At 35.4% G+C, this 11,203-nt stretch overlaps 1 protein-coding gene across 1 annotated transcript in view; it reads left to right on the forward strand.

Annotated features, from left to right (window-relative positions):
- The window catches only part of LOC125657391 (nucleolar protein 9-like), a 21,069-nt gene extending 10,308 nt beyond the window's left edge, over positions 1 to 10,761 (forward strand). The window contains exons 6-10 of the mRNA XM_048887999.2: positions 1,863 to 1,991; positions 4,147 to 4,278; positions 4,777 to 4,998; positions 6,421 to 6,685; positions 10,342 to 10,761. Of these exons, the coding sequence (XP_048743956.1) occupies positions 1,863 to 1,991; positions 4,147 to 4,278; positions 4,777 to 4,998; positions 6,421 to 6,685; positions 10,342 to 10,370 (777 nt within the window). The 3' untranslated portion in view covers positions 10,371 to 10,761. The remainder of the gene's footprint in view (positions 1 to 1,862; positions 1,992 to 4,146; positions 4,279 to 4,776; positions 4,999 to 6,420; positions 6,686 to 10,341) is intronic.
- The last annotated feature ends 442 nt before the right edge of the window (positions 10,762 to 11,203 follow it).

An 11,203-nucleotide genomic window follows, 5' to 3' on the forward strand; every position in this document is an offset into this window, starting at 1 on the left:
TTGTTACCGATGTATACACAACAGTCAGTGACTTTTTTAAAGCAATATGCAATGGCCTTTCTTGAACAGTCATATGACAATTAAATTTGACAAATGCTTTATCCAATTTTTGAATAGCCATTTTTATAGAATTTTTCTTTTTCAAATTGGCAACTTATTTGGATTGGCATTATTATTTTCAATTTTGTGTCCACCCTGGGTGATTTGGTATGTAAAAAAGTCGGTGATTGTTGTGTAGCATGCCAATTCAAATAATTGACTTAATGTTGTAGTATAAAGTGCCAAAGTTAGCGTTTGGACAATCTATATAGTTTTGGTTGTGCACTGTTTTTTGTATAAGATTAGAACTGTATTTTGTGTTGAAGTTTAAAGAATATTTTTCCAATCATTAAAACTTGTTCTACCTGTTAATATTAGTATTTGTCATCTTATGTTGAACTATGACTACAGAATTATAGATTTTAATGGGGTTATCCAACACCATTACTAGCATAAATTTCGCTCATTTAATTTTCTTTAAATTTTGTTTTATACTCATCTACTTTGACAAATGAAGGAAAATTTATATTAATTTCAAGAAATTTCAACCACACATTTTCATTTGAATAATTTCAATAGATATATAGAAATTTCATCAAGCAAACTTTTGATCACTGAGATGCTCTAAATTTGATATCAAATAGAATTAAAAAGTTTAGCTGATTTTTACAGTTATTTCCTTTTGGTGTTGGGTACCACCTTAAATACACAAATTTGGAGAGGAATATAAAAGTCTTCAACTGTCAGAAATGGATCAAGTCCTTCAGCTTTTTATTATCGTTTTCCCAAAGAAGTTGTTGTTATTCTATAGCATTTGGACACTCTCTAAAATCAACTTCATTCAGTGATGACTGTTTATCAAACTTGGTACATAGTTTTTGAATGACATAGAACCCTATTATTTTTTTTCAAAGGTTAAGATCACAGGATCCAGTTGTCATTCCATAACATCCTTGTGAACAATGCAATGAGCCGTAGTGTAACAAATATCTAAGACATCAGTGTCGCAGAGACACATTTTCTTGTTTTTTAATACTCAAAATACTAGTCAATTTTAAAACTTTTAATAGTTGTTTTTGAACATTTACAATACTAGACTTTTCATGAACAGGTAGACTTATAAAATTAATTTAGTTCATCGTGTTTAAGAAAGACAATCTTGATAAAATAAATTGATGGTTCTATGATCAAGCTTCATTGATGGCCAGTTATTTGAATGGTGATGAGACCCAAGATACTCTTCTCTTTACTATCATGCTTGGGAACATCTGAAAATAGACCTCTATTCAGGGGTTATAAATAGTCATTCATACATATTGAATTTAAAGAAAAAGTGTATTTCACATTTATTTCACATCTATGGGTGGTGCCGCACTATCTAAAATTGCTTCTGTGAGTGGTCCCTCATTACATTTTTATGCTTCTATGGGTGGTTACCCAAATTTTAAAATGCCTTCCCCGGGTACCTCATATGTTTTAATGGAACAGCCCTAAGCAGATGACAAATGAATACTTTTATGGTAAAATGTACTACTAGTTTCAACTCTATGTGTCGTTATTCTTTAAAATTGTTGACATTCTATTACCACCTTGATATTTTTGGGCTGATATACATTCATAACCTTATCTACATGTACTTCTTTACAATAAAAGAAATATTGTTCATCACAACTTTACTTGTTGAAATAATGCGAAAAGCTATACTTAATATCATGCTGAAAATAAATATGAATGTTTTGATAATTGATTTAATACCCCTTTTTGATTGTCCGAGATTGAATTTTGATGGTATTTATATTCTGAATGTTGTATTTGTCCATCAGTTTGAGGACATGTTTAAGGAGCTGAAGGAAAATTTTGAAGACATCCTTGCCTTCAATCATCTCAGAATCATCACCAGTCTGGCAAAAGCCTCACATCAATTAAAAACTTGTCAGATGAAGTTGGTCAAGGTAACGAAAATATTTGACAAATTGACAAAACAGCCTTTTGAGGAAGAAATGCCAAAGATTCTGTTTTCACAATAAATTTATTTCTGCATAAATGATTCATTTTGTAATGTCATCAAGAATATACATGTATTTTTATCTGAATAATTTGGGATTTTTATCCTTTGGCATATTTTCAATGTCTTTGATTTTATATTCTTACAAATTTTCATCAATTATTTTTGAGAGTTTCAGTATTCAGAGGACTTACTATACTTCTTCAGTCTATGTACCATATGATACATTTCTTTTTCATGAACAGTGAGCATTACATGTATATTTATTAACTTTTTTAACAACAGCCATTGTAACTGCCGTTCGAAATAAGGAGTCGAGTATGTGTCGAATCTGATCAATGTTTATTTACATGCATCTAATGACGTGACAACATTACGATTCTCTGAAAGAAAGAAACAATATAATATATGAAATTTATACAATTCAATAAATAACGTCGTTTGAAGTGTTCTTATAAAATAAAGTGATACGTAACATGACAGAGGCTTAGTCATCGTGGATACATAGCATAAAATGATAATCTAAACAAGTAGAGTTAATTTTAATTCTTGCCGAAATTGATCTCTTACATCCGGACAGCAGTTAACAAATAAACAAGTTGGACGTTAAGGACGTCATAACAATACAACACTTGAAACGTTGCGCAAGGGAGATTATGACGTGCTTAACACCAAAAATAAGAATAAACAAATTCTTACAACCATGAAAGGTGGGGGGGGGGGGTTATATATATAATTTGATGTCTGGGCTCTAACTCTGAAGCAAAGTGATGTATATACTTGACACAAAGCTTAAGGAAGTAGGATACCTCAAAAAATTTGTTATAGAATTTTGTAAATGTTTTTTGTTGCCAAAATCCCATATTTACCAAAACAAATTTCAAAGAAACTACCTTTATTTTTGCATTATTCATAAATCTTTACCTTAAAATGTAATGGGAAAAAGATTACCTCTAAATTCCACATAAACATAACAAAATCCTACTTCATTTGATATCTCTGAAATCTTGGGTATTCTATTACCTTAAAACATACTTTAAAAAATTCAGTGTTCACCTGGGATTTCCTATTACCTCTATTTGATGAAACAGCACTGTAAATTGATCATTAATTTATGAAATGCACCAATAAAAAGGCCATTTTGAAGGATCTCAATTATGGGGTAATGTTTCAAGCAAAAATTTGTAAATAGTGCAAAAATAGAGGTGTTAAATATGGGTTGTTGTGGGTTTTTTTTTTAGCAATATTAAACATTTACAAATAGTTTTACAGATTTCTATAAAAAAATTGTTTAGGGTATCCTGTGTCCTTACCAAGGATTTGAGGATGTGTATTAATTCTGTTTCAAGGTCATTTGGACAAGGTCATGGTTGCTGTGAGAAGGATTAAGTATTGTAACTGATCTTTTCTAACAAAGATAAAATGCTCCCACCTGACAGAAAGGTTGCTCATGAACAGAAAGGTCACTCGGAGAAAAAAATACAGAATTATTTTCTGACCATATCTTTAGAACGAAGAGACATGATACAATCTTGAAAGTTGCACAAAGCATGTTTAAGCCTGTGTGCTTAGACCAAGGTCATTCTTTTGACTGGTAAAAATGTTAGATATTTGACGAGGTATTACATTTACAATAGAGCAACTTTATCTACTCATACTTGACCCACAGGTTGCTTTTGACTAAGGCATAAGTGACATAACCCTTTGTCAAGGTCAGTTGTGACATGTCAAGTCACAAGACTTAAAAAAGTCTTAGTCTACTCTGTAGCAATATAGGACAAGAAGAATAAAAGTTTGTTTGAATGACGTGGTATTCAAATCTGCTGGGTTGTTTTTTGGTGGGTTTTTTTTTGTTTGTTTTTTGGGGGGCTTTTTGTTTAATTTTGTTTTGTTTTTTTTAATGTAGTTTTTGTTGTTGTTTTTTTGGATTTACCATGTTTGGATGAGCTCCTCGGGGATATTAATCCCATTTGGACTGTTGTGTTTGCATTAAAAACACTCTTTGCATTTTCATGACCTTTTATAGCCATCTTTAGGATCATTGCCAAAGAGTACTGGTACATCTTGTTTAATGTAAATGTGATTTTTATTTTGTTTAACAGCATTTAATGAAAGCTTTTCACTGCTATGAGCCAGAGAGTCGCCAAGACAAATTTGTCCCTCTTCTAGCAACCTTGGCAACTTTTGAGGTTTATTTTGAGATGGAGGAAGGATCAGACAAACCGAGTAAAGAGGTACATTGTAACCTTATTATTATCCCCGTACAATTCATTACAAGATGGGATATAGTAATGCAGGGCTTGTTCGTGTGTGGGTGAGTATGCGTGTGTGCAGCACTGAGATTGTAGACACTTTACAGACTACATTATATGTTCGATCAATTTGATATTAAGAGAGGGGGAACCCCATTGATTTTGAGGTCAAAGTCATTACGAGACTGTTTTTGGACATTCTACAGGCCTTTTATTTTTTTGCTCAATTGATTTGATAGTTCATATGTAGTTTTCTTATCAAGAGAGGAAGAACCATATTGATTTTGGGGTCAAAAGCCACTATGAGACTTCATAGAAAAAGCTTGTAGACATTCATTGTGAACTGATATGACCCACCTTGTGTAGCTCATGTTGATCGGTAATCTACAGGAAATTGTGTTGAGTGGGGAAATTGGTAATGAGGGATTAGAATATTAAATCAAATTTTAACTGCTCACCATCTTTTGTTTTTTCTTCCAGAATCCAACGTTAGGAAAAGTGAACATTCATGGCTCTCTTATTTTACAAACATTACTGGAGTTCAAAAACCCAAAATATGTCGTCAACAGTTTACTGCAAATGTCACCCACTAACCTCCGGAACATGGCTTGTGATGCCTCGGGGAGTCGAGTGTTGGAAATGTTTTTTAAAAGCTCCACAGTAACAGAGAAAAACAAAGCAGCCATGGTTGATCAGCTTCAGGCAAGTGCTGAATATAAGTGTCTACTGTTGATGTCTAATGATTGTCTATAAGAAATGAGTCCCATTGTGTAACTGCTTTAATACTGAATGTTTAATGAAAATTCAGTTCAAATTCATGGAAACGAATGCTCAGGTATTGATGGAAAGAAATGTTTAAAGGAACTGGTTAAATGTTTGTATCTTCATGGACAACCAGCCTTTCTCTATCTGCAATTTAAGCTGCCTTAGGGGTAGAATGGGGCAACAATAGGGGATCAAAGTTTTACATAGGAATATTTAGGTTAAATCTTTAAAAATCTTCTCAGGAACAACAGAGTCATGATTACACATATTAATGTCGAAGCATTCCCAAGTAGTGCAGAGTCAGACTTGTTCAAATTGTGGTCCCTGGCGGTACAGTGGGGCCACAATAGTGGATGGAAGTTCTTCATGGGAATAAATAGAAAAGATCTATAACAGTCTTCTTTCTAAGAACAACAGGGCCAGCCATGATTACTCATATTACAATGCAAGCATTCCCAAGTAATGTAAATTCAAGTTTGTTCAATTCAGGGACCCCAAAGGTAAGGATGGGACCAAAATAGGAGATCAAAGTCTGATATGAGAAATCAATACAAAACACAAGAAATCAACTAAAACAATGTCTTTTCAATATTAACAGGATCATATCATCATACTAAATCATATCAAATTACATTAGCAGGACCACATTAAATCATATCAAAATACATTTAGCAGTACCACACTAAATCATATCAAATTACATTAGCAGTACCACACTAAATCATATCAAATTACATTAGCAGGACCACACTAAATCATATCAAATTACATTAGCAGGACCACATTAAATCATATCAAATTACATTAGCAGGACCACACTAAATCATATCAAATTACAAACCTCCTAAAGTTTGGGGGGGGGGAGTACTGTCTGTTTCAAACTTGAAGCATGCTCATAACTTCTGAATGGCATGTGACAGGGCTTTCATAATTTATTTGTGTATTTTTTGTGACAAGACCTTTCCATGTTGTGACCATTTGGGGATAAATTGGGGCCGCAATATGAGGTCTAATTTTTTCATGAAAATAAAGATGGCAAGAAAACTTATAAAAATCGCAACAGCTGAACAGCAGGGACAGGGTGACTCAATTAAGCAATGTGGTCCATGGACCTGTTGTCGTCAGTTATGGAAACGTGTCATGATATTACAAAAGCATTGCAATAGTAGACAACTCACTCTAAAAAAAAACTTGCAGTTGAAGACGTTATTTGAAACACTTGTGAATTTATTTCCTCATAATACAACTCAACAAAATTGAAATCAAGAAATTATTTTACATCCAATGAAAACCTTCTGTGACTCTGTTGAGAGTTGTCAATGAGAATTTCTTTATACCGTTTTCACTTTCTGTCAATAGGAGGTGTTACAAGACATAGCCTGTAACTCATGTGGATCCTGGATCATTGAGACCATGTGGAAAGAGCTACCCCTTCAGCAAAAAACTGTAATTGTAAAAACATTGGCTAAACATGATAGACGTTTGTCACAGGATCAGTATGGAAAATACATTCACAAAACATGTGAGGTGTCCACTTATATTCATAATATCAAAAACTGGACAGAAATGCAGACCAGCAGTCAAAAGAAAAGGAAAATGTTTCAGGAAATTCTCCAAGCCCCAGGTGAGTTTACATTATAGCAGAGATCTATACTAGAACTAGATACATTATTCTTGCACACATTTAAGTTACCATACATTGTATTTGTCAATAAAATACCATGGTTATGAAATGGAAGCGATGTCATGGTGTAGTCTTGAATACATGCTTCGGAGTTATTTATAGTCAGTGAAGTAAAACGTGCTAAGGGCTGTTCCAGAAATGATCAAATGGGGGGGGGGGGGGGGGGGGGGTCGGGCGGCAAATGATATTTTTTTGTGTGGGTGGCCGTATTTTTTCAAATTTTATTTGGTCCGTGGTTGGACTGTTTAAAAAATATTTATTATGGGTAGTGGGTAGTTTCTATTGTTTTATTTTGTGCCTCGTGGGTGTTGAGTTTTCAGAATATTTTTATTGTCGCTCTTGTGTTGGTAGCTGCAATAATGTAGCCCTATCCAATTTTTTTTTATTCTGACGTTTTCGGGATAGGGCTACAATTCCATAGGATCTCCGTAATGGTGCAAAATAATTTTATGAATAACCGATAATAAACTCTGTGTATTAGTCCCAAATGTTGTTTACACCAAAAGGAGTACCAACTTTGTGCTCGGGCATGTCTAATAAAGGTGTTTTTCATTAAATATAATGTACAGCATGCAAAATTCTTCGTCTGCTCCGCCATGCTTGTTATCGCGAGATCTCGTAGGTGGATCTAATGAAAAGCCTAAACATTGACAATCAGCGCGAAAATGTAGTTACTCGAGCCACTTCGACAAAGAAAGGAAAATCATATTATTGCAGAAAGAATTTACACTCTGCTGTTCGGTTTTTAACTTGATATTAAATTCAAACCTTTTCAATACCGACGAAATAGCTTTCGCCTCCATACTTGTCCATTGATGTAAATACTACCTTATATGGCATATGCAAATGACTTGACAACCGGAAGTTGAAACTTCAGTACATCAAACATGGCGCAAAAATATGAATCGAGAAATTGGAATTTATCGAAATTGTTGAAAACGGTAGAATAGAGCCTCACAAATCTAAAGTTGCAGGTTGTAAATTTATATATTGACTAAGAAACATAGAATATCATTTTATTTACGTAAAGAAAGTCAGGAAATGTTTAGAATGAGCGCAAATGTTGCGGGAGTGAATCACTCCCGCATTTGCACCATTACGGAGATCCTAAGGAGTTGTAGCCCTCTCCCTAAAAAAAAAAAAAAAAAAAAAAAAATCAGAGAGGGCTACATTATTGCAGCTATTGTGTTGGTTACAAAGGAAAATTGAAAACGTGCTTTCGAAATGCTGCTTTCGAAATTGGAAGTAACATAGAACTATTCGAGTTGTCGCTCTTTGCAGCGCATAACTTTCCATTACGGCACTCTTCAAATTAGAGGCGCGTTTAGTAGGGTCCCTTTGGACGTGCTGGCGGCGAACTCTGTTCTGTAGATTATTACAGTTTACAGTGCATCGATTTTGGGAATATTTTGAAACCAATAGGTATTCTGTTTTCTAATAAAAATAGGCAAACCTTAGTTGATTTATACGAGGGTACTGATGCATTATATTTATCAGTCAGTGTGATGGTGATATAGAGGCCTCCGGGCGCGGGCTCCATTAGAAGACGAACGATTCGTGGAAAAACATATCCATACCCATTTCATGATAATAGCATCGTTTGCACTCCCAATCTTTCCAACATTCCCGCCATAGATGCCTTTGATTGTTGATGTGACATCGTTTCTTCAGAACTACTGTGATACAATGTCGCACAGGCATTACCGCGTCATTGACTAGAATGTTTGTCCCGAAAACCTCGCGAGATTGGTACCGTTTTCATTTTTAAAAATATTTTTGTGGTGGGTCTGGTTAGTTGTTTTTTTTTAATTAGATGGGTCATTGTAAAATGAGTTTATCAATTTGATGGGTCATGGGGTAATTTTTATACCCCCCGCAACAAGTTGTGGGGGGGGGGGGGGTATACTGGAATCGGGTTGTCTGTCTGTCTGTCCGTCCGTCCGTCTGTAGACGCAATGGTTTCCGGACTCTAAAGCATTATCCTTTCCACCTACCGTCACCATATCATATATATGGACTACCCATGGGATGAAGATGTTCCCTATCGATTTTGGGGTCAAAAGGTCAAAGGTCAAGCGCACTGGACATCAAAGTAGCAATATGGTTTCCGGGCTCTAAAGCGTTATCCTTTCCACCTACAGTCACCATATCATACATATGGACTACCCATGGGATGAAGATGTTCCCTATCGATTTTGGGGTCAAAAGGTCAAAGGTCAAGCGCACTGGACATCGAAGTAGCAATATGGTTTCCGGGCTGTAAAGCGTTATCCTTTCCACCTACAGTCACCATATCATACATATGGACTACCCATGGGATGAAGATGTTCCCTATTGATTTTGGGGTCAAAAGGTCAAAGGTCAAGCGCACTGGACATCAAAGTAGCAATATGGTTTCCGGGCTCTAAAGCGTTATCCTTTCCACCTTCAGTCACCATATCATACATATGGACTACCCATGGGATGAAGATGTTCCCTATTGATTTTGGGGTCAAAAGGTCAAAGGTCACATGCACTGGACATCGAAGTAGCAATATGGTTTCTAGGCTCTAAAGCGTTATCCTTTCCACCTACAGTCACCATATCATACATATGGACTACCCATGGGATGAAGATGTTCCCTATTGATTTTGGGGTCAAAAGGTCAAAGGTCACGCACACTGGACATCGAAGTAGCAATATGGTTTCCGGGCTCTAAAACGTTATCCTTTCCACCTACAGTCACCATATCATACATATGGACTACCCATGCAATGAAAATGTTCCCTATCGATTTTGGGGTCCAAAGGTCAAAGGTCAAGCGCACTGGACATCGAAGTAGCAATATGGTTCGGTTTGTCATGCCATTTGTTTTTTACACTCAGAAAAGAGGTAGTTTATACCTATTACCAACACCCTTTGGGAGATTGGGGTAAGCGGGGGGTATTCTTAGTGAGCATTGCTCACAGTACCTCTTGTTTTTTTTTTATGGGTGCTTGGTATATACAAAAGGTGCCTCCCGACCCCCCCATGTATTTATTTCTGGAATAGCCCTAATAGCAAAGTGATGAGAACGGACAACTTTGATTCGTTATAAACAGAATTAATTATATCTAATGAGTTCATGATATGTTATAGAACTATAGTGAATAATAATAATTTTGCTGTAAGCATGAATTCGTGATAAGCATGTTTGCTTTGACTGTGTTTTACTACATACAGATTTTAGACTGAACTGATGATCACTACTCCAAATAATGTAAACCATCCTTTTTTCACAAGCGAGAATTTTTCACTGAATAGCAAGAACCTAATCATCGTGAATATTTCTCGCCGCGAACCAGTCCAATATTGTCTCTTGTATTTCTTTAAGATAATCTTAGTCGCAGTTTATCACTGGTTAATCACGAAATAAAAGTAGTTGCAAATAAAAGTTGGTTTACAAAATACCGGTACATATACATGTATACATATTGTACATTGAAATCGGGATTTGCCATATTTGGTTTTATTTACCTTAGTAATATATAAAATGTGCAATCTTAAAATCAGTTGCCATTTTAACTATCAATTTTCTCCCATTATTCAATATGTTTTTCTTTCTTTTGTTATTTCAGATCCAAAGAAAAAGAAGAAGAAGGCCTAGTTTTGTAAATTAGATGCTCCGAATGTACTACTTTTTAGATTAAAATACACATAAAACCATAGCACTGTTGTTACATGTACATGTATATACTACATGTAAATACCCTTAGCACTGACTGATGTTGGTCTAGGACATTGTTGTAATAGTGTAGGGTGCTCCTGTGTGTTTCTATGTCTGATTAAATTTATTTCCTAAACATTAAGAGGCCCATGTACTGTAATGGCCACCTGAAAATCAAACAAAGCAAAATTTATATTGGAAGAGTTGATGGTGCAGTGAGACGAATTTTCACTCAAAGTGTGAAAACTGGATGTGGTCATGTTTTGTATGATCTACATGTACATTAATGTTCATGTCTTTTAATGTTTTTCTCAAACAAAATTTATCAGTGTCATTGTATTATTGTGGTTTTTTATGGTAACATCTTGACTGGGAATAGCCATTCAGCAAGTTCATTTACAATCTGGAATTCCGCAAATCACAAAATAATTATTTTATTGGTTCATCATACTTATTCAGGAAAATATGTGGTAGTGTTGGATACACGACCTTCCCACTACATGTAGCTCAGGCTAGTGGGTGACCCTTAAATAGCTTGAACAATAGAGCACCTGACTGTTGTGCCAGAGGTCCCGGGTTCGATTCTCAGCAGAAACCCTGATTAATCTCTGATGGGTGAGAGTGATTGTCCCCAGAACTTATCCCCACAGGTGCCAGCACTCTGGGAGAGTGGGGACGCCTCTCCCTCTGAAGGGGTGCAATGTACTAGTGTGAGATACATGGGGCCTTCCTATTAGCTCTGGCTAGTGGTTTAACCCTCTAGCTCAATTGGT

The sequence above is a fragment of the Ostrea edulis genome, chromosome 1 (genome assembly GCF_947568905.1).
Source record: "Ostrea edulis chromosome 1, xbOstEdul1.1, whole genome shotgun sequence".
NCBI lineage: Eukaryota > Metazoa > Mollusca > Bivalvia > Ostreida > Ostreidae > Ostrea > Ostrea edulis.